The following is a 25,224-nucleotide window of genomic DNA, read 5'->3' as shown; positions in this document are numbered from 1 at the left end:
ATGAAAGATGCAGAGCAAGTGGGTGTCTGTGGAGTTCTAACTAGGCAAAAGTGCTGTAGCTGAGAAGAGAAAGCTGTGAGGAATAAGGTGGGAGGTCTCGGAGGTTCAGGCAGCAACGACCAATCCCTGTGGTCTGAAGCTGGAACCCACTGCCAACTTGTGCGCTACCTTGATAAGACAGGAAGGAGATTTCACAAGCATGCTCAAGTTAGATGCTCACAAAATTGAGAGAAATTGGCTAAAAACTGATCAGCAGACTGTGAATGTGACTTATGAGGCAAGAGTGGAAACCCTAATATATTGTTAACTGACTAAAGGATGATGTTCTCGATGCATGAGTATAAACACCATTTTTTAGAAAGTGACTTGTGGGGTACAATACAAATTTCTGAAATTTTAAAAATGCATCCCTGTGAAGGGAAAGAATTGTTCATGATGCTCCCTGGGGACCTAACTAGAAGTCAGAGCATGAAATTGAATATGAGAAAATGTAGGCTCTATATCTACAAAGTTTTCCCAATAGTGATATCCATTAAACTGTGGAATGGCCTCACAATGAAAGTAGTATAAAGCCATCCTGTAAGTCATTTCACACAAGAGTGGACAAAGTGTTCCAAGACATACCTGTGGAAAGGAATCCACATGGCTGCTGTATCAAAGAGCAGCATCAATGGCCCACTAGAGACTCTTATTTCTGCCTCTAGGAGGCCTGTGTCCTTTAAGCAAATATCTGTCTTCTACTGTGAATATATTCATGTCATAGCTTTGATTTTATGTTTATCATCTCTACTTTTTAATTTTTTAATTTAATTTTTTTTTTTACAAAATGCTCCTTAGATTATAACTTGTTTGGTTTGCCTAAAATATGTAAATTGTTTTTCTAGTTAGCTTTCCTATGATAACTGCTTGGGCAAGAGGCAAAACAAGCAGTTAGTATTTAACTCATTTTACCATTTATTTTGAAATGTACATTCCCAACCTTCAGCTAGTAGCCTTGAATGCAGATGAGAGAGTGATAACAGAAACTTTCATGTTTTATTTAGTACTATAAATTCCATCTTAAAAATCTTCCCTTTTAACCATTCATAAACACACAATTTCTTTGTATTTTATTGAAAATAATTCTGTAGCTTATGGGCATTTATTAACTGAACTTTTTCTTCTATGACAGTTTATGAGAAATGGATTAAAAGTAATGGTTATACAACAAAGACATCTCTGAGGTGCACATTGAAGATAGCCACTTAATTATAGGCTTATCCTGGAAGTGACAAATGTAGATAGATGCATTTCATGAACCAAAATACTCAACTAAATGGGGATGTATTGTAAATTTCAAGTAATGTCTAACAACAACAAAAAACAACCATGAGTCTGAGGCATTATCTTTATATAAATGAAAATATTCATGTGTAAGACTGATTTAAGGGCCGAGGTAGCAGCTCAGTGGGTAAAGTGCTAGAACTTAGTTAAAAGCCAGATGTCACAAAATGGCTGTGTAATATCAGTGCTCCTATAGTAGTGAGGCAGGTGAGTCTCTAGAAGCTCTCAGGCCAGGTAGCTTGACTTAAGCAACAGTGGCCAACAAAAGAGACCCTGATCTCAAGTAAGGTGGAGAGTGAAGATCCACACCCAAGCTTGTCTTTTAACCTCCACACTCAGACCATACCAGTGAGTGTACACACATCAGACAGACAGACGGACAGACAGACGTTACTGATTTAGGTCTAGTAAGGTGTTTCTAAGGCGCTAACTTAAGTAGGACTGGAATGTGTAGGCAGGGCCTGAAGCAGTGGCTATGAAAGAATGATTACTGGCTAACCCAGGGCCATCTGTTCAAGGGTGACGTTGTCTACAGTGAGCCAGTCTCTCCCTCTTCAAGAGTTGTTAAAAAAATGCTTCATTGACTGGTCTATTGCCAGTCTGATGGAGGCACACTCTCAGTGGAGAACATCATTTTCAGATGCCTCTAACTTGTGTCAAGTTGGTTAAAACTAACCAGCAGAAACAGTGATGTCAAAAATAACAAAATTCAGTTGCCTTAGGTGCTAGGGTGGAGGTGGGGTAGAATGGGATGGTATAAAGAAAAAGGTTTTCTTTGTTTTCTCTCTTTTATTGTATTTCTTCCCTCCCACTCGCCTTTCCTGTGTTTTTCCTCCCTTTCCTCCCTCCATCCCTCCCTTTCTTTCCCTTTTGCTCCCTTCATATTCCTTCCTTTGTATTCTCTTTAGCTCTGTCATTCCCCATCTTTCTCTCCTTAACTCTTGCTCACTCCTATATTCCTTTCCCTTTACCCCTTTCTCGGTCCTTTTCTGTCTTTTTCTTTCTGTTTCCCTCCCTCCGTCTTCTCCTCCATCCCTTCTTTTGGATGAGCAAAGCATGAATATTCTCTGTCCCAGTAGATGTCCTGGGCACTTGCTCTTGTGACTCTACACAAGCAATGGAACATGCAAACTAGAATGCTATTTGACTTGAAGATAGGAAATTAAGAGAACAACATGAAAGTTTTCTCTTCATAGGACTTACTGTGAAAATCTCATGAGAGAAATATGCTATTATCCTGAGTACTTTAACAGAATTAAATATGGCTCATAATTTGTATTATAAATTCCTTCAGAACTACATGGGGCATTTACCTGTTACAGAGCACTGTGCTTGGCACATAGTCGTTTTAGAAATGTTTAGTGATTTTCCCAATTTTTTTTTTAACAAAAACATGAATTCAAGTAATAATGTACATTGAGTGCCTGCCTTCTCTATCCTAAGTGATGCCATTGTCTTTGAAGCTCCTAGTCTAGTGACAGAAAGTAGGACCCATCATGGAACCTGTGTGCTCAGTGGTTTGCAGTGACCAGCAGCATGATCTTGGGGATGGTACCAGGAGGGCACAGGGATTAATTCTGGTGTCTACTTTCTGTAGAGAGAATTGCTAGCAAGAAAAAAACAAAAACAAAAACAAAAAACTATTCTTAAGGAGCTTGTATATCAGAGCCGACTTCTTTTAAAAATACAGTTTGCAGGCTCTGTCTCCCAAAAGAATCTCATATAGGCTCATTTTCTGGGTATTACAAAAAGTCCTTAGATGGTTTTAATAGGAACACTTGTATATGAATCACCTTCCTGGATTTCTGAGGCTCTCTGCTGCCTCACTGATCCTCTACAGCTGGAGGTTGAGTTGTCCTGGGTCACTTTCTCTTGTTTAGCCTGAGACCTTGCTTTTATATGTAAATTCTTAGGATAGGTAAAGCTCTACACTGTGACCAGCCAGACACATTTCCTTATTTCTGCTGGAATGGGGCGGTTATCAGTTATTCCTTTTGTTTTTCACTGGCAGGTTCATTGTCCCTGGGACACAATTTCCTCTTTTTCCCTTTCTTTCTCTCAGAGCCTCAGTTTGCATTTAGCTGAGGTGTTTTGATGTCTCCCACCTCACTGAGTACAATGCTGGCTCCAGCCAGGTCTTAGCCACATCCCTAAAGCTTATGTGGAATCCTGGTGTTGGAGAAGGAGACTCCAGGAAAAAGTCTGTAGAATAAGCTAATAAATTATTCAAGAATTAATTAAGATTCCATGATATGTTCAAGATCAGCTAGTAATTTTTATTTCTGAGGAAGAGATATTGAGTATGTTGTTAAAGAGAAGATACGTGGGTGGATGGCAGGTCTCTAACAGCACAACAATAAGGTTGCTCTGTCACTCTGCCTGTAACTGAAAAATTAACACCCCCAAATAACTATTTTATTTTAATAGTGATGCATCCAACAATACATACATAGATACATATAAATATGCATGTTTGTATGTTTTATGTAAAAATGCTTTTTGTTTCATTTTAACTTAATTTATTTTTATTTTGTGTGTTTGCCTGCATGTACGTGTGCACGCATGTATGTGTATTTGTGTGTGCATATGTGTGTGTGTCTGTGTGTCTGTGTGTCTATGTGCCGGCACTAGTGGTGGTCAGAAGAGGGTGTTGGATTCCTTGGAGCTAGAGTTTCAAGCCACCTTGAGCTGCCTGATTTGGGTGCTTCTACACCTCTGAGGAGCAACCAGTGAGTGCTCCTGAGCCATCTCTGCAGTGTCTCTTTGCTTTCTGAGACAAGGTCTAATGTAACCCAGGCTGGTCTTTCGATCATCCTGTCTTCATCTCCCAAGTGCTGGAATTACACAGTGTATGCCACCATGTCTGTCTTATTACATATACTCTTATGAAAGACTCAGATGAAAACTGAATCAGGACAGTTGTTTATGCTAAATACAACATTAACTCAAAACTAGGTACTTGGTTGAAAATTTAAATTAAAGTTCTGTCTTTCTAATTTTGAGCTCCCTTCAGCAATGATTTCTTAGTTAGAATTTTGTATTCATAGTTTTAATTTCTACAATTTAAAAAGGTTCTTCCCTTACTAGGCTATCTGTTGTGGCTGAAATGGAATAATTGTGCATTAATTATTCATGTTTTTATTTGATATAGAGCTATTTACTGCAGAGACTTAAATATTAGGAATGTTTAGATACTTTCTCCCTTACAATAATACCCGATTTAGCCTTTCAGGAAAGAAAGAAAATACCAGAGGATCAGAGGAGCACTGTGGCTTTGTGTCTGTTTCCTTCAGAGATCTGACTTACCTTTGAGCCAAAGGAATATATTTAGAGCTGTTTGTTCAGTATTTCATAGATTTATATTAGGAAGGAATACTTTCCCACCTCTGTGACATCAAAAACCTTTTCAAATCTAAACTTATTATTAATATTAGAATTTTTTATTAAAGCTATATTTCAGAGTTATCATTACCAGTTTAAAAGTGACTCGGGGCAACAATAGACACTACAGAGCTGAATAATGTTAGAGCTTTGGGCCTCCTATCCTTCCTTCACTGTCTAAGAGATGTGTGCGTCTAACTGGGAACTGGATTCACATGGTACAACTAGTGCTCAATACAATCTTACACTAGAGTGTTGTCAGTGTTCATTTGGTTCTAAGCTTCCTGGAGAGGCCTTGGTTAGTGTGCATTCTCAAAATTCATATATGGAAATCCTAACCCTCAGTGTAGGGGTATTCAGATCAAGGGTATGACATCATTAAGTTATAAGGGTACAGCTCTCACCAAGGGGATTTGTGCCCTTCTGAAAGTCATCCCAGATAACTGTCTCTCTATTGTTCTTCTCATGTGAGAACAAGGTTACAGAATACAGCCCAGAACATCTTCATCAGCTATATGTTCACACCCAGATTTCAAATTTCCAATGCTGCCAGAACAGTTAGGTATAGATTTCTGTTGTTTACAACCTACTCACTTATGGGAGTTTGTTACAATAGCTACTTAATTTGATTCTCACCCTCCTAGGGTTTAAAAATAAAATAACTCCATCTTTGGTACAAAGACAGTGGCCAAATTTATATGGTTTATAGATAGTCCTCACATCTTACTATCCAAGTGGATCTTTCCTGCCTTAGAGATGAAGAAACAGTGGTTTGGGTTATTGAAATGACAGGACCTCAACCTCATAGATAACTCACAATTCTGAGGGGCTCTGACTTGTATATCCTCTACTTTTGGAGACAGGCAAGAATAAAATCAAAATATATTGTATGAAACACACACACACAGTCAAACAAGTGGTCATGCAGTTTCTTAAAATTCTACAAAGCTCCTGAGATCTCATCAAAGCCCCTCTGCAATGAAACTTTTGGAATGTCAGAGATGTAAGTATTCAAAACTCCTGAGCATTCCAAGGCTCTCACTGGTGTTCATGAGGAAGGCCGGCTCAGCAGGATACAGGACTGAATCCTGTCTGCTAGGACACTAATTACACAGACTGATGAAAGATCTGGCTGCTAGTAAAGGCTCCTTGAGGTGGGAATGTTGCAGAGACATTCAGAGCTGACTGTGTGCTGCATCTGTATTCTACACTTACCCTAGCATCAGGTGCCTCATGGCTGCCTTCCCTCCATCCTGTCCCCACACCAGCTCTCACTTCCAGCTTCTTCAGTGTTCTAAGACTCCAAAGTAGAGCAGCTGAGAGCCCTTGGCATGGCCATAGGATTGCAGATTTGGACACTCAGGTTCATATAAATGAAGATGTGGTTTACACATGTGATTTTACCTTCTACATCATTAGGAATTGCTTTCTATCACATTTTTTCCAAACTTCCAGACGCATCTTAGGTAATTTAATGATGTTCATTAGTTTAGCTAATTAACATCACAGGCCTTCTTAGAGCAATGTCCAGTGATAGAAATTCTAGCCAGTCCCCACCCTAAAAGAGCTCCAACTGTCACAGTATGCTCATGGGTTTTATGAGTTAAAAGAGCTAAAAATAAATGTGCCATTACACATGTGACAGTTGTGTTTGAGTGGGGTGTGTGTTGTGTGTGTGTGTGTGTGTGTGTGTGTGTGTGTGTGTGTGTAGTGCTGGGGGACATGGTCACATGTGTGAGTGATATAAGTATACAAAGCAGGTGTGGCAGTCAGAGTGTGGCCTCTGGAGTTTGTCCTCACCTTCCACCTTGTCTGAGAAAGGGTCTCTTTGTTATTTGTCACTGTACTTGTCAGGCTGGAGGGTCTATGAGCTTCCAGGGTTTCTGCTGTCTCTCCTCCCGTCTTACAGGATTATGGATTTGTCTCACCACATCCGGGTGTACGTGGGTTCTGGGGATCCAAACTCAGGTCTTCAAGCATTCATTGCAAGCTGTCACCCCAGGCCCCCCCCCCCACTTTATGTGTGTGTGTGTGTGTTCATAATTACATTCAACTAAATGGTGAATTAAATATTTTTAAAAGAATAGTTAAAATATCTCATTCAACTAGGAGTTTTTGCCAATAAAAATGAAAAGAATGTTCAATAGTGTACCCTTGGAGGAGGGAGTTTTGGTTTTGCTTTTTAAGAGGAAAAGTTAAAACAGCATAACAGCATTAAAACAGAGTGTGACAGGGGCAAGAAAGGGGAACCTGAGGAGGTAAGACTCACATGATCTTTACACTGAGGGGGAATGTATGACACAAAAGCTTGTTTTAGCTTTTCTAAGTGGTGAACACTAATGATCATAATTCTTTTTAATTGCTGCACCCCTCCACTGCCTTTTGCTTACACTTGAGGAGAAGAGGGGCTGTGGTGTGGATGAAAAATGGCCCCTAGCATCAGAACCAGAGTGAGTGAATTCAGTTCCCAAAGATGACCGGTCAACAAATACATATGAGTCAGTTCAGGGCACCATCCATTGTTCTAACTAAGGGAAGCCCTTGCTGCCATAGGATCGACACAGAAGTAATATTTTTGATCTCTTTCTTTAAATATATCATTCCTTCTTACAGTTTCCTTCTCTTGCCTGTACAAAACCTCTGCCCCATTATTTTTTTCTTCTTTTTGTTAGGTCTGATTTCAGCATTGAGCTCTCTTCTACTCCCAGAGTTGATCTGCTTAGCACTGCAAGGGTCATTGTCTTCTAGCCTTGCCTGCTTTCTTACCTATTTGTGACCATTTATAACCAAACCCATGTTGCTGCAGCTGGAGGAATAAATGGACCCACATGTTTAATTGACCTCAGAGCTTTCCTAAGAATCTTTGTGTTTGATGGTAAATCAGTTAGAACCACCCTCTCTGGAACTTTTCCCAAAAAAGTCCTCAGTTCTAGCTTTACTAGGAAATCCTGTACATGGTGATGAAACTGTCTCGCCAACTTTTGGCTTCTTGTGTCATTACTGAGCTGAATAAAGAAATGGTAAATGCAATGGATTCCCAGTTGGCAAGGGTGAGTCATTCTGAAACCCTTTGAGTTTTCTTCCTGTTTGCCTCCCTTAACCAACACTATCTTTCTGGGGTCCTCTCCTTCACTCTGGTGGACCCAGGACCCCTGAGGTTTGAGAGACCCATCCTCCTGAACTACAAAGACTCTATAAGTCACAGCCTTCACACTGATTCAAGTGTTTATTTCTCTCCCACAAGACTTCAAATTTCTTCTTATTCATAGTAAGTCTTCAGAAACATTTGTGAAATATGCAACATTAGGAGGAGGCTCACTTCATCACTCTTGTTTGAGATTAAGTCTCACTATGTAGCCTTAGCTGGCCTAGAAATCTCTACATAGCCTGGGTTGCGTTTAAATTAATATTTCTGCTTTGGCCTCCCAAGTGCTGAGATCACATCCACCACACTCCCTCATGCCCGGCATCACCATTTTAAATTGTTTTCTTTTACTACATTTATTTACTGGTGTGTGTGTGTGTGTGTGTGTGTGTGTGTGTGCATGCGCGCACATGCCACAGTGTATTTGTGGAGGTCAGAGGGCAATTTTGTGCCTTCGGCCATGTGGGTACAAGTGATTCCATTCAGCAGTGGCAGCACGTGCCTTACCCACAGAGCTGTCTCCCCGGCCCTTTCATCATGTTTCAAAACTGAAATGGGGACCTATCTTCAGCACATCTTCAAAATGCAAGCCACTTTCTAGTGTGGCTGACTAGCTCTTATTATCTTCATTTTCTCCTTGCCTCTATGTACCAAAATGTGAATACGCCAAAAATCACAGTGGTAGAGAAAAGGTATTATGTACTGAAAGTCACAATCATCTAAAAATACTATAGCTTTCTGGCTTTCAAGGGTGCGAGTTCACTGCTTGCACGTCAGTATAATAAACGTGAGATAAACAGGATACTGGATTTTCCAAGTGTCATCAAACAGTATCTCTGTCCAAGCTGGAAACGTTTTTACTCAGCACACAGGAGAGTCATCTGCTCATGTGATTAGTGAATGTGGTTTACAAGGAAAATTAATTATGGTAGTAAAATAGGTTCCAAATACTCCTGTGTCAGAAGGCCTAGTCAACCTGCAAGTAAGCATTCCCAGAAGCCTCCTAACAGGCAGAGGCAAAAATGTGTAAGGCTCAGCACTATACCTGGGGCTCCTTAAGCCCTCACAGGTGAGATCAGTTTTGAGTGTATTTATTTTTATCTGAAATAAGCTCACAGCTTTAAGTTTCCAGAATGCTGCACATCGGCCCTGGCACTATGATCACACAGCCCACCTCCTCACTGCCTTGTGCTCACTGCTCCATTTTTCATTGGCTATGTTCACATAGCACTGGCTCTCTAGGCTGCCAGTGTTCCATCCTAAATGTTCCTGAGGCAATTTTCATGGACATGCATAATTCATGGTTAAACAGCATATAATAAGCAGGCTTTGCATACATTAGATGCCTTACATAGAATTTCCTATATAAAATTCTTGAAGAATTCAGAGCTTTAGTAACTATTATTTTTTAATCATCATTCTTATATAGCAATAGCAATATATTATTATTATGTTGTCATTGTTGCTATGGTTGACAGGATTGTATCTACAAATGATATGTTCTATAAAAGCAGGAGTTTTACTAAATTGGCTACTATATACACAGTATTAACCTTAGTATATAGCATGCAGTACGATCCCAATAGAGAATAAGCTTTGTAGTACATTGAAACCAGTGCATGGCAGAGAAAGCCAAGCAATGCTAACAGAATTTTTCTCTCACCAACGTGGCTCCTTTCATCCTCTTAGCACTAACCTCCCCCCTCTCCTCCCCGCCCTGCTGCCTTCCATCAGAGTAGCCAGACTTTGTCTTTAGTCCCTTCACTCATTACCATTATTTACCCTAGCTACGTCTTTGTCAAATTATGTTTTACTCCAGGATTACAGTAGATTTTGTCTCTTTGTTGGTTATGAACTCTATTATAGTTCTGCTATATATTTATACATTCAAAAAACAATCGGATTAAAATAAATGATTTACTCAGTGCTCCCATGGAGAAACCTCATTCAGAGTGATCTCTAAAGTTTGTAATGTTTTAGGACACTTGAAAGATGCTAACATTTTCTTTCCCTTTTTATTAAATACCTGAGCAAGGAGACTGCACATAAGAAGGTATGTGCCACCAACCTGTGGAAGCTGCTAGCTTTGTGGCCAACACAATTAACTGGGGGCTCTGGAGCTAGCATCTGCCCCCACTTTATCTGCTTGGGCTTTCTTTCTGTCAACATTGTTCAGTATCTTGATCATTTTTAACATCTGATCTTTCCTGACCTTCTGTTTTAGCTATTTTATCCTATATATACACAGAAAAACTTAAGATGTGTCCAATATAGGATAGACTATGGATAAGGATAAGAATCTTCCTTCTTTGCTCTATCTTTTTGCAGTATTAGGGATTGAATCCAGGGCCTTGAACATGGTAGGCAAGTAATCTATTATTGACTAATGGTGCAGCCAGTTAATTCCCCTCCCTCCCTCCCTCCCTCCCTCCCTCCCTCCCTCCCTCCCTCCCTCCCTCCCTCCCTCCCTCCCTTCTTTCTTTCTTTCTTTCTTTCTTTCTTTCTTTCTTTCTTTCTTTCTTTCTTTCTTTCTTTCCTTTTTGTTTTTATTTATTTTGAGACTGGGTCTTGCTAAGTTACCCAAGCTGATTTTGAACTTACTCTGTAGCCCAGGCAGGCTTTGAACTTGTGACCTTCCTGCACCAAGCTTCCTGAGAAAAGTGGATTATAGGTCTGTACTACAAAGCCCAGCCTGTCTTCTCTCTTACCTAACACAGCCCCCCCCCCCCCCCCCCCCCCCCGCCGCCGCCTGATGCTCTCTCCCTTCAGTAGCTGTGACACCAAGGCACTGAAAACATTGTCACCACCTCAGGGAAGATACTGCTTCTCTCTATTCCAGACTTCGTTGTGGTTTAGTGTGTGCTTTTCTCCCACAGCCTCACATCACTGCCTCCTAATGTTTCAGATCTCAGTCGCCATTTTACTTCAACTCATCTTTTTTGACTCCCTGGCTGGTCTGAGCCCTCCTCAGTCATTCCTTGTCACATTGCTCTTTTATCTATTTGCATTGGTCCTTTAAGTAATCTCTGTACAAATTAACTTAATTACCAGCTGATTATCTGTTCCCGCTAATGCCATGTAGCAGTAACACAGCTCCACAGCCCCCAAACTTCCAGGAGAATGTGTTTGCAGGGAGAAACTAGGGGACAGACTCTGCTGTAGATACCCCTGCTCATGCTTGGCAGCTCTATGCAAATGGCCAAACACCAGAGATGTCCAGAGCATCCTAAAATTTTTATCTGGCTGTGTAAATCATGATGGAATTTCCACAAATTCTAAAGATAAAAGGAAGAAGTCCCTTTACTACTTTGTTTAATAATTCAGCTCAGTGGAGTGATCAAATAGGATCCAAGTACATTGCATGAAATTCTCACAGAATTAATAAAATACTACATTAAAAATAGTGCAGGTTGGAATGAGAATTAGGTGCCTGTCTTTCTGTGGTTGATAATTTTACTGTTGTTTCACAAACTGGAAATTATCAATAAGCAATATTAGCAGTTACAAAATTATAATAGAGGATTTGTGTTGTTTAACTGAGATTTCTCTCTTCCTTCTCTAGTTCTTCCTCTTTCCCACGTCCTCCTTTCCCTTCTACATTCAGCAGTTGCTTACATGCAAATCTTTGTTCATTTGAGCTTTCTTCTCAATGGGAATCTTAATGGGACCATTTGAGGTTAATTCACTATAGGGATAGGACTGTTAAGTGACTACTCTGATAAAATTACTTTCTAAACAATTTTCAAAAGTGTTAATAGTGGGCTTTGCACATGTCCATATATGAGATACACTGAACTTTATTAACAGAACAAAAGCCACTTTCAAATGAACATTCATTTTTTTAAATAAAGTAATTTCTTACTATTAAACAAACACATACTATAACATAAAATTTAGAGTTCTTGTGTCTATTATCACATACAATAAAATATTTCTTCCTTGGAAGAAGAAAGTGAAATATGTTCAGTGTGCACAAGTATGTACATGTACACTTACATGTGTGCACACACACTCCACATTATCTCACAGACACTTACATAACCCCACTCTCTACTATGTTCATACACACTCATATCTATATAAAGTTCACATGTGTCTTAGTTAGGATTTCTATTGCTGTGAAGAGACACCATGACTCATGGCAACTCTTATAAGGAAAAACATTTAATGGGGTGGCTTCAGTTTCAGAGGTTTAGTCCATTATCATCATGTTGGGACATGGCAGTGTGCAGGCAGACAAGGTGCTGGAGCTGAGTGTTCTACATCTTGATTGGCAGGCAACAGGAAGTGAACTGAGATTCTAGGTATGGCTTGAGCATCTATGAGAACACAAAGGTCCTTGTGCCCACAGATCACCAGGGAAACTAGGTATGTTAACCATGTAGGGTTATCTTCCCAGAGGAGGAAATCAATATCCGTTTTCCACCCAGAGGGCTGGGAGCAGATGTTGTTAATGACCTGGTGATCTTTGATATCTGTAGAGCCAAACCTCATCCAAATGCCCAGATTCTCCCTCCCCAGACTTTGGCTTTGTTTCTCAGTCAATGAAAACCATCCTTAGAGGAGATATCACATGCACTTTATAGCCTGACCTCTACACTTTCACAGTCAGAGACCATACAGGATCCTAGGCCTTTATGTTGTAGAACCCATCTTCATGGTCACATGAAGAGTTGAGTTTTGATGTAATTATGCCTCCTTGTGCACTAGGAATTGTGTTATACCAGGAAGCTTTTCCCCATAACTGTAATGTATTTAACTATGCTCACAATAAACTGCCGAGTGTCAGACTTTCTGAAAGTTTCAACCAGCACTGACTAAGAAAGGCTGAACTGAATTTTCCTCTCTCCATTTATTTTCTCAGATGTTTGCAGGGACCCCCACAGCTATCTAATATCCCACTTAACACTGGTTAGAGAATGAACAAATCATCTTCATCATGACCCCATAACTTTTCACATAATTGCATTAATTATTCTGCAAGATCATATTTGCACTGAGGTTGTTTTACCTTGCGAGATACGAGCTATCTTATGGTTTGGGGAGATGACTCTGTGACTAAATTCCTTGATCTGCAATCATGAGGACCTGAGTTCAGATCCCCAGAATCCACATACAAGCCAAGAGTGCTGGTGACTACATGTAGCCACAATGCTTGGAAACAGAAACAGGAGGATCTTGGGGGCCTGCTGACCAGTTGATATAGCTCAAACAGATAACTTCAGTTTCAGTGAAAGAAACACAAAAACTAGTGCCAAGTGTGAGATATATTGTTGCAGGATACATGATCACACTGTGGTAAGATGTGTCTCTATCCTTCCTTGTCTGTCTAAGGCACTTTCTGATTGGTTTAATGAAGAGCTGAACAGCCAACAGCTAGGCAGGAGAGGATAGGTGGGACTTCCAGGCAGAGATAGGAACACTGGGAAGGAATTGGAAGTGAGAGATCCACCAGCAAAAGGAGAAATAATGAACCACATGGCAGAATGCAGATTAATATAAACAGGTTAATTTAAGTTTTAAGAGTTATTTAGGAACAAGCCTAAGCTAAGACCAAGCTTTCATACTTAATAAGAAGTCTCCATGTCCTTATCTGGGCACTGACAGTCCAAAGAAAGTCCATTTACAATATAACTTGCCAAGTTTTGGGATGGAGGGTGTGCAACCCCAGAGATCTACCCAAATAATACAGACTATGTTCCTGGTTACCCACTAGAAATAGATAGTAAGATCTTATTGTGGAAGACATCACATGCTTTGGTTTTAAGGCGTGGAGAAATCCAACTGGCACTGATCTGGAAGCTTCCTGTCCTGCTTGTTAACTTTCACACTGGCACAAGGTGTTTTGTAGGCTACAGGGAGAGAAAAGCGATAACCAGTCTGACACAGCTGTGAACAGTACAAGCTTCAGTAATGACTGGTCTGGCAAGATCTGCCTATTGGCAAAATAGTGACATGGATGCTATGGAGGTAAGCAACAGATTTCTAGTAGGATTTAAGGCTTTCCTCAGAGGTGGAAACTCATGCTTCATATTGTAAGCCTAGCCAAAAACTCATGGCTGGGGTGGTCATAGACACTGGGGAGAACCCATTACTATTATTTTGCTAAAGAAACTATTATCCACTGTCTTCTGAATACTTACCTTTATAACCACAGTGCAACTCTCAACCCTTGTCATAGGAGTTGCTTTTTATGGCAGGATGAGTTAACATAGAGACTCACAGCTAGTTAAATTACAGAGAATATGAGACTGTGGGGTGCTCATCCCTAAATGGGACAGCTAATCACAATTCTAATCCCTAGGCTTGGGGAACATCATGGAAAAGATGTCAGACAGATGTTAAGAGCCAGAGTTTGGGAATGATGGCTGGAAAATAATGTTCTCTGGACATGATAAGAATCATTGCATGCATTGAACTCACAGCAGTGTTGGTTGCCTGTATGAGCTACTCAAGATTAAATCAGTCAGCATTCCAGCTAAAAGAGCAAAGGAGGTCACAAGGCTCCACCCCTAGCCGAGGAGCTCTTAACAGTTGATAATTACTGATAGACAGTTGTTTCTTTTCAGTGGTGTAGTCCAGAGTAGGTTGCCCAGTGGAAGGTATCCCACACCTATTAGCATATGGGCAGCAGTAATTCAGCTAAATGGAGTGTGGGAGGGAGGGAAGGAGGGAAACAGAGAGAGAGAGAGAGAGAGAGAGAGAGAGAGAGAGAGAGAGAGAGAGAAGGGAGAGAGAGAAGGGAGAGAAAAAATGGGATTGTCCTGGGGGTTATCTGGGAGTTGTTGAAGTAGAAACTGTATTCATGTATGAAATTATCAAAGAATTTTAAAAAATTAAAAAATGAGGTAGAAAAGTGAGCATATATCTCCACAAGCACCCATATGGGCAAGCATATACAAAATATGTCCACTTACATGCATACAATGAATAAATAAGTAAAATAAAAATAAATCATCTGGCTTATGGAGCATTTAACTTAACCATCCCCAGGGCATCACAGAAGGCATATGTACTGGAGTAGCAGTCCTTGATGTTTTAAGAGGAAAAGATCTTTTGCTGAGCCAGTCTGCCCATTACCAACTAAATGTGCCAAGTCCACTTTGCCTGTGTACTGCTGTGAACAGCTGTGTCACTGAATACATAGATTAAAGGAGAAAGAAATGGAGAAACTAAACATTCACACTTAATTTTAATGCTTAGCGGTATCACATAAGTTTTCAAAAACCCAAACCACAATGGATGCATTGTTTCTAAATTAAAACTGGAACCAGTGTCAGCTCCTAGTAGTTTTCCATTGACAATGTTCTGCTATAGAATTCACTTAGTGTTTAATAGCTCAGAACAATGCAAGAAAACATTAGATGACAAAACCAGCAAGATATTTTTCTATTCGAAATTCAATTCAAAGAGAAAGACAAAAAATCTGAACAAACTGATGCCATTTAGAGCCTGTGTTCTACTTGGCACTCATCCTTTACGATAGGTGAATGGATGAGGAATGAAGGTACATGACCACATGTGGCCCAACAGCGAGAGTTAAAGTTAATGTACATTCCAGCTTACTATGTAGATGACTATTTCCAAACACACCGCCATTTGATGTTGGAAATGGCTGTAAAGAGGCACAAGTAGAAGTGTTTATAAATATTCATGAATGTATCAAAGAGGATTCAGATTCATGGGCCAGAGTAGGGCTTTATGGTCTTGAAGATGCTTGCTAACCCTCAGACTCTTGGGCCAGAGTAGGGGTTTATAGTCTTGGAGAAGCTTGCTAACCCTTTGGCTCTTGGGCACCAACATGGATCCTTCTCAATTCTGGGGCATTACTTAAGCTAAAATCAGCAGGATTTTAGTTCTCTGATAAAATTTTTGAACAAATTTTTAAAGCAAAGGGGGGAATATTTTGCTTTCTATTTTAACTCTTAAAATGTGCTTAACACACACACACACACACACACACACACAAACACACATACAAACACACACACACACAAACACACATACACACACACACCTCATTTGGCTAGATATATTTATCTGGCTTTAGTTGAATTGACCACACTTTGCTAAAGATTCTTTCCCATTTCTATTTTCTATTTCCCCTCAAATCTCATGGCCTTAAGGCTAGATCAAAATGGTTTTTCTTACAAATAAAGGCTTTATGGTTATTTTATTCATAGGGAAGGAATAAAGCATTCAATAAGGAATTAACTATACTACCCTCATAGTACTGTATTTAATCACAGAAAATGATCTTTATGCCCTATAATCCAGTGTCTATTTCAATCACAGGAGCAGTTTAGCTACTCACCACAAATGAATAATAAATTTTGAATCCAGGTTTTGCCACAAAGTAGTCATCAGATTTGAATGTGATTTTAATTTGGTTTGTTTTTGACGTTATCCTTGGAGGGATTTCCTTGTGGCCACACCACCTTCCTCTAACTACAGTGCTGGTTTCAGAGATATCTTCAACTTCCACAAAATCATACCTAGAAACAATGTAATTCCATTAATGTTTTTACTAAAGTTGATTTTAGTTCCTGACAAATCAAGATTCATTTTTGATTTCTTATGACCAACTAACTGAAACCTGTAGAAATGTGAAAAACCAAAAACCAGTTTGGGGAATGTTTGGCAAACTTGAAATTCAAGAACCTACCTGGAGAGAACCCTGATTTACTTCATTATGACAGCTGCAGTGTCTTATATAATTAAAAAGAACTTGCAGTATGTGAAGCTTAGAACATTTTCTGGGAAAAATAAGCAGCTGTAATCTGTTAACATATTTTAGAGGTAGATTGAGTTACATGTCCAAATATTTACAATATGAAGCTTGCAAACCACTTCTCATTTTGAATCAATTTACCCACTTAATGCTTCTTTGAGAAGTACATGATTGACATCTCCATAGATCAAGGGGGGTTCTCTTTTCTTTAAATATCTTTTAAAAAGACCACATGATAACACATGACTTTTTTCATAAAGGAAAACATGCAATACTAAGTGGCTATGTGTGTTAGTCAGTAACTACTGGTTGATTGCAGCAGGGATTGAATGAGTTCTCTATTAACACAGGATTCCTCTTAGCACTAGTCACAGAAATAGAGAATCCCAGGACAATAAAGTAGAGTGAAGACCCATTAACTCTTCTGTGTAGCCATTGATCCTGGGTGTCTTCCACCCATCCCAGCTTCCACTCCCTCAGTGGCATACCTACATTCTCTCTGGAGCATTTAATCTATTCTAGGACTCCTCAGGTCTTGTACCATTCTACAAGATCCACTAAATAATCTGTCTTCCAGTTGGTCAAAATCTCCTTATCTCTACCTTCCCCTAAGTGACTTTAGGTGTTAAAGTCATAAGCAAGTGATAGACTTCAGTGAACAGGGCATTCATCTTACTTGTTTATTATTTTCTCATTAGGGTTACCAGAAGGAAGCAGCATAAGAAACATCAGGTCTGAATGTGCAGAAAAACCACCTGGAATTATTGCCTTTACTCAACTTCGCAGAATTTTCACTGCACTGGGAAGGACGATCTAACGAGCAGCTAAAAGTAATATGCTGACTAAATATTTCTGACAGTTATTTATGAGGCCCTTATGTCCTTTGCCTCAGTTTCTCTGTAGGCAAAACAAGAAGTTTATACAATTTTACCAGCTAGATGTCTACTGTGTTGTGTAAATTAATTATTCAATGTTTATGTGGCATTTGGAAGGTGAAAAGCACTGAGAAAGAGTCATTATTCAAGCAATAAAGTATTGCAATGTATGCATCAGCAAGGTTATGAGACAGATGGTAAGAAATCAATTGCATTTTATTTTATATATGATATGTGTAAATCATATTTACTGCACAAACCTGAATCTGTTTGAAATATTTTTAATAACACTAGGTCACTTTTATTTTAAAAACTTCAATGTAATTTTAAGCTGAATCCCAGTGGAGCACACATCCCAGGCTAGTGGGGAGAAAAGGCTAGGCTCTGTTTTATCCCCATCATTTTCTTAGCATTCTACCTCATCTTGGGAAATCTGAGAAGCAGCATGAACTGATGGAGGGTCTAGAAAAGGTACCACCCTAACACTTGTTTGAATATGGCCTAGGATCAAAATCCCAGTTCATCAGTGGCTTCCTCTTTGTGATGAGAAAACAGACATCTGGTCCTTGTCTTTGGCTCTCACCTACCCTGCCCCCTGTGGTGTCCAAGCAACAGAGCAAGAAGAACATCTGTAGTTTTCACTGCAGTTTAAGCTAACTGAGGATACCAAGAGCAACTGTGATAGCAAGTCAGCAAAACCAAGGAGAGGTTGGGAGGCTCTGGTTCACTGGGTGGGGCAGAAGATGGGAGGCCAGGGACCTGCAGCTGACATTCCACAAAGGGGACACTCACAGGATTGAACTCTGGTCCTGTGGAGTTGGATGCCAAACCCAAGTGGTGATGCCAAACCCAAGTGGCTATGCCAGAATTGAATTTACCTGTAGGACACTCAGCAGTTGTTAGAGAATTGTTCAGAGTGGAAAAAACAAAGCTTCCAACTTCATATATTTGGTGTTTGTGAAGATACACCACAATTGTTAACTTGATAAGGTTTAGAACCACTAAGGAGGATCCAGTCCCTGGGTCTACATCCTGGGTTGCATAATAACAAGAAAGCTGGCTGAGCACCAGAATTCATCCCCCCATTTCCTGACTGGCATTGCCACGTGACCAGCTGCCTTGACTTCCCTGCCATGGAGGACTGCGCCTTTGAACTATAAGCCTGAACAGATCTTTCTCCCACCAGTTGCTATTGTGAGGCTATTGTAGCACAGCACTGCAAAGGAAGCTAAGATGGTGTCAGACACATCCTTGGTGGAGACAGTCCATACCACTATCCATGCTATCACCTTTAACCTCTTTTAACAGCATCTTATTTACTGCTTGTCCCTCCTGCCTTTTTTTTTTTTTTTTTTTTTTTTTTTGGTCAGCTCACACACATACAAAAATAGTTCTCTTTTTCAAGGTTGAAAGATACAAGATCAGCTTTAGTTTACTCTTTTTGTGAATATTAACTAGCTTTCCATGTGTATTTATCTCTGCCTTCTGGCACATACTACCCTCTGTGGTCCTAGAAAATAATAGTCAATCCTGTTATTTTCTGGGGAAAACAGCAGCATAATAAAAGTTGTCAGTATAATAAATATGCAACAAAGGACAACCAAATTGGACGCACCTCTTTTTATATTCAGAGGAAAATAAACTGCAGAAAGATTTAGTAGTTCAGTTCATTGGCAATGCAGAGTAAGTATGGCCAATAAAGTACAAAGAGGAAGAAGAAAAGCCTCCTGAAGTCTCACACAGAATAATTAAGGGAGTAAGATACTGGGGGCCTACAAGTCAAAGAACAGCAGCCTGGACTTTCTCTGATAAGCTTGCTGATGAGGGAGAGTCATTAGCCTGCTTTCATCTTCTCCCCTGATCAGGAAGAAGAGCACACAGATCCTGGGGTTGCTCTGCTTCGTTATCATGTCTACCAATGAAGGTCAGAAAGTCCCTGGCCGGGGTGTCTGTCACCATCTCTTGTCATGGTTGCATTGGTCTAGTCTTTAGAGCAAGCAGGGCCTTTACAATTTGTGCCCATGGAAGACTTTGATCAGGGTTATAGTGTGCAGCCATGGGGACCTGGATTAGATGCGTCTACTTGCTCACAGACATATCTCTGAGCCTTGGAAAGTCACAGATCCCCAGTCTGTCCTCAGGAAAATGTAATTGTGACTGATGGCGGTGTCCATTTCTGTGGGCCTTATACAGAACGAAATGACACTTTTTTTTAAAAAGAAAAGCCATTGCTATTGTTAATATTGACTGAAAACCTGACAGAATCTAGTATAATCCAGGAGACAAGCTTCTGGCCAAGCCTGTGAATGACTGTCTTGATTAAGTTAGTTTGAATGGGAACCTACCCTGAAAGATGGTGGCACTATTACCCAAGCTAGGGTCCTACACTGTATGAAAAGGAAAAAACAAGATGACTACCAATATTTGTCCCTCTTTTCTTCATAGGTACAACTGTGGCCAGCAACTATAGCTGAAATGAGATCTTCACATTTGAAGCATAAATAACTTCTCCACTAAGTCACTTTTATATACTAATGGGAAAAGTGACTAATAAGAAATGTCTTGGGCGCAGAACTCCCATCTGGACCAGAGACCCTCCAGTGGACCCTACAACCTCCATACCCCGCCCCCACACCAATCTGCCAGAGACCCCAGCCACTTCCAGAGATTTAGAAACCAGCCCCCAGCTTCCATCCATCCCAGAACTCCCATCTGGACAAGAGGAGCTCCCATCTAGAAAAGATAAGGAGACCCCAGGAACTTCCTGAGACTCAGAGTCCAGCCTGCTGTGGATATCAATCTGTATAAATAAAATGCTGTTTGGCCAGTGGCCAGGAAGGAAGTACAGGCCGGACAAGAGAGAAGAGAATTCTGGGAGGTGGAAGGCTGGAGCAGAGAGGCTGGCAGCCGCCACCATGACAAGGAAGATGTAAGGTAAGGGTAAGCCATGAGGCAAAGTATAGATTAATAGAAATGGGTTAAGTTAAGATAGAAGAAGTAGATAACAAAAAGCCTGCCACGGCCGTACAGTTTGTAAACAATGTAAGTTTCTGTGTGTCTACTTGGTTGGTTTTGAGCATTTATGGGCCTGGCAGGTGAGAGAGATTTGTCCTGACTGTGGGCCAGGCCAGTAAACTCTAACTACACCAGCCGCTAGCTCCCATCCAGCCAGCACTCTCATCTGGAACAGAGCTCCCATCGGGCCCACAGCTTCCATCTGGAACAGAGAGACGCTCCCTCAATCTGTCAGCTCTGTCTGGACCAAGTGCAGTGATAAGAGCAAGAACAAATCCACGAGGAGATGGGCAGGTGTCAAAGCAGAAATACATATGACAAAATAAAGAGCAATACAGCATCACCAGAACATAGCCCTTCTCCAACAGCTAGACCTGAACATCACAGAATGAAAGAAGGAGAAGAAATCAACCTTATAAGTAATATCATGAAGAGGCTAGAGCCTTATATAGAAGAAATCAAAAATAAAGTGGAGGAACAGACAAACAAAAAATGGGAAGAACACTGTAAAAAAAAAAAAAAATTAGAGGAAAGGACAAATAAAGCAGAAGAAAACAATAAGTCCCTGAAAGAAAATCATGAAAAAGCAATGAAACAGATGAGGGAAACAGTCCAAGACCTGAAAAGGGAAATAGAAAAAATGAAGAAGACACTAGCAGAAGGAATGCTAGAAACAGAAAATCTGAGGAAACGAACAGGAACTTCAGATGCAAGTATAACCAATAGAATGCAAGAGATGGAAGAGAGGATCTCTGGTGTTGAAGAAACATTAGAAGAACTAGATTCATCAGTCAAATAAAACATTAAAACCAACAAAGGCATGACCCAAAATATCCAAGATATTTGGGACAACATGGAAAGGCAAAACCTACAAATAATAGGGAAAGAGGAAGGAGAAGAACACCAACTCAAAGGCACAGAAAATATATTTAACAAGATCATAGAAGAAAACTTTCCCAACTTAAAGAAGGAAATGCCTATGAAGATAAAAGAAGCATATAGAACTCCAAACAGACTAGAGCCTCCCAAAAAGTCCCCTTGCCATGTAATAATTAAACAACTAAATGTACAGAATAAAGAAAGAATATTAAGGGCAGCAAAGGAAAAAGGCCAAGTGACTTATAAAGGCAAACCCATCAGAATAACACCCGATTTCTCAGTGGAGACTTTGAAAGCCAGAAGGACCTGGACAAATATAATGCAGACACTAAGAGACCATGGATGCCAGCCTAGACTAATATACCCAGCAAAACTTTCAGTCATCATAGATGGAGTGAACAAGACCTTCCAAGACAAAACCAGATTTAAACAATATTTATCCACAAACCCAGCACTACAGAAAGCACTAGAAGGAAAATTCCAACCTAAGGAAGGCAGATACACCCATGAAAACACAGGCAATAGATAACACAACAGCAGTAAACCCCAAAGAAGAAAAGTATACACACATTACCAGGAAAAAATAAAAATAATAACAGGAACAAACAATCACTGGTCATTAATATCCCTTAATATCAATGGACTTAATTCACCTATAAAAAGATACAGACTAAGAGAATGGATACAAAAACAGGACACATTTTTCTGCTGCATACAAGAAACACACCTCAAATTCAAAGATACATACCTCCTAAGAATAAAAGACTGGGAAAAGACTTTCCAATCAAATGGTATTAAGAAGCAAGCTGGTGTAGCCATCCTAATATCCAGCAAAACAGACTTCAAACTAAAATCAATCAAAAGAGATGATGAAGGACATTACATACTCATCGCAGGAAAGATCCACCAAGATGAACTCTCAATTCTGAACATTTATGCCCCAAACACAAGGGCACCCACATATGTAAAAGAAACATTACTAAAGCTTAAATCACATATAAAACCCCACACATTAATAGTGGGAGACATCAACACCCCACTTTCACCTCTGGACAGATCAGCCAAATAGAAACTTAACAGAGAAATAATGGACTTAACTGATGTTATGACTCAAATGGACTTAATCGATATCTACAGAACATTCCACCTGAACAAAAAAGAACATACCTTCTTCTCAGCACTGCATGGAACTTTCTCTAAAATCGACCACATACTAGGCCACAAAGCAAATCTCAACAGATGCAAAACAATTGGAATAACCTCCTGTGTTCTATTGGACTACCATGGTTTAAAGTTAGATGTCAACAACAACAACAAAAAAACTACAGAAAACTTACAATCTCATGTAGACTGAATAATGCTCAACTGAATCACCAATGGGTTAAGGAAGAAATAAAGAAAGAAATTAATGAGATCAATGAAAATGAATACACCACATACCCAAACTTATGGGACACTATGAAAACAGTGCTAAGAGGGAAATTCATAGCACTAAAAGCCCACATAAAGAAGTTGGAGAAATCTCACACTAGTGACTTGACAGCACACCTGAAAGCTCTTGAACAGGAAGAAGCAAAGTCTCCCAGGAGGAATAGATGCCAGGAAATGATCAAATTGAGAGCTGAAATCAATAAAATAGAAATAAAGAGAACAATACAAAGGATTAATGAAACAAAGAGTTGGTTCTATGAGAAGATCAACAAATTGGACAAACCATTATCTAAACTAACCAAGAGACAGAGAGAGAGCATCCAAATTCACAAAATCAGAAATGAAAAGGGGGACATAACAATAGACAATGAGGAAATCCAGAGAATCATCAGGTCATACTTCTAAAAACCTCTACTCCACAAAACTGGAAAATCTAAAAGAAATGGATAATTTTCTGAATAGGTACCACATACCTAAGTTAAATCAAGACTAGATAAACCATTTAAATAGTCCAATAACCCCTAAGGAAATAGAATCAGTCATTAAAAGTCTCCCAACCAAAGACTTAATACCAATACTCTTTAAATTGTTCCACACAATAGAAGCAGAAGGAATATTACCAAATGCCTTCTATGAGGCTACAATTACCCTGATTCCTAAACTAAACAAAGATGCAACGAAGAAAGAGAACTACAGCCTGATCTCCCTCATGAACATGGATGCAAAAATACTCAAATAATACCGGCAAACAGACTCCACGAACACATCAAAACAATTATCCACCATGATCAAGTAGGCTTCATCCCAGGGATGCAAGGGTGGTTCAACATACGAAAATCCATCAATGTAATACACCATATAAACAAACTCAAAGAAAAAACCACATGATCATCTCATTAGACACAGAAAAGGCATTTGACAAAATCCAACACCCCTTCATGATAAAGGTCTTGGAGTGATCAGGAATACAGGGAACATACCTAAACATAATAAAGGCAATCTACAGCAAGCCAACAGCCAACATCAAATTAAATGGAGAGAAATGGGAATACAAATTGGAAAGGAAGAAGTCAAGCTTTCCTTATTTGCAGATGATATGATAGTATACATGAGTGACCCCAAAAATTCAACCAAGGAACTGATACAGCTTATAAAACCTTCAGCAACATAGCAGGATACAAGTTCAAATAAAAAAAAAAATCAGTAGCCCTCCTATATACAATAGACAAACACACTGAGAAGGAAATCAGAGATACATCACCCTTTACAATAGCCACAAATGATATAAAATACCTTGGGGTTACCCTAACTAAGCATGTGAAGGACCTATATGACAAGAACTTTAAGTCCCTGAAAAAAGAAATTGAAGATGTCAGAAAATGGAAAGATCTCCCATGCTCATGGATAGGTAGGATTAACATAGTAAAAATGGTGATCTTACCAAAAGCAATCTACAGATTCTATGCAATCCCCATCAAACTACCAATACAATTCTTCACAGATCTGGAAAGAATAATACTCAACTTCATATGGAAAAACCAAAAACTCAGGATAGCCAATGAATCCTGTACAGTTAAACAACCTCTGGAGGCATCACAATCTTCGACTTCAAGCTCTATTATAGAGCTACTGTAATAAAAATAGCTTGGTACTGGCATAAAAACTGACATGTGGACCAATGGAATTGAATTGAAGACCCTGACACTAACCCGCACACCTATGAACATATAAAAAGAAGCCAAAAATGTACAATGGAAAAAAGAAAGCATCTTCAACAAATGGTGCTGGCATAACTGTATGTCAATGTGTAGAAGGCTACAAATAGATCCATATCTGTCACTGTACACAAAATTTAAGTCCAAGTGGATCAAAGACCTCAACATAAATCCAGTTACTCTGAACCTGATAGAAGAGAAAGTAGGAAGTAGTCTTGAAAGCATTGGCTCCAAGGTTTGAGGGAAAGAAAGGTTAGGGGAGCAGGAGATCCCAGCTGGATCAAGAACAGAAAGGGAGAACAAGGAATAACAGACCATGATAAATGATGACCACATAAGAACAGGAAGAGGCAGAGTGTTGGAGAGATCCCCAGAAATCCACAATGATACATCCCCTGCAGACTGCTGGTAATGGTTGAGAGAAAGCCGGATTTGACCTAGTCTGGTGATCAGATGGTCGTGCTGGAACTCTCATCCAGTAACTGATGGTAGTGGATGCAGAGATCCTCAGCCAGGCCCCAGGCAGAGCTCTGGGAGTCCAATTGTTGAGAAAGAGAAGGGAATGTAAGAGTTTGAATTGTTGAGACCAAGATTGGAAAAGCACAGGGACAGATAGCCAAATGAATGGAAGCACATGAATTATGAACCAAAGGCTATGGATCCCCCAGCTACAGCAGGCCCTCTGGATAAGTGAGACAATTGAATAGCTTAAACTGTTTGGGAGGCACC

The 25,224-nt window shown here is 39.8% G+C and overlaps 1 protein-coding gene across 5 annotated transcripts in view; it reads right to left on the bottom strand.

Annotated features, from left to right (window-relative positions):
* The window catches only part of Pdgfd (platelet derived growth factor D), a 225,821-nt gene that overhangs the window by 60,036 nt on the left and 140,561 nt on the right, over positions 1-25,224 (bottom strand). For all 5 annotated transcript variants that reach the window (XM_036191666.1, XM_036191667.1, XM_036191668.1 and 2 more), the window contains one exon: positions 16,164-16,344. In XM_036191666.1, coding sequence (XP_036047559.1) covers positions 16,164-16,344 — 181 coding nt within the window. The remainder of the gene's footprint in view (positions 1-16,163; positions 16,345-25,224) is intronic.

This window comes from Onychomys torridus, chromosome 7, assembly GCF_903995425.1.
Source record: "Onychomys torridus chromosome 7, mOncTor1.1, whole genome shotgun sequence".
In the NCBI taxonomy this organism is placed as follows: domain Eukaryota; kingdom Metazoa; phylum Chordata; class Mammalia; order Rodentia; family Cricetidae; genus Onychomys; species Onychomys torridus.
This window is presented reverse-complemented; position numbering and strand designations above follow the sequence as displayed.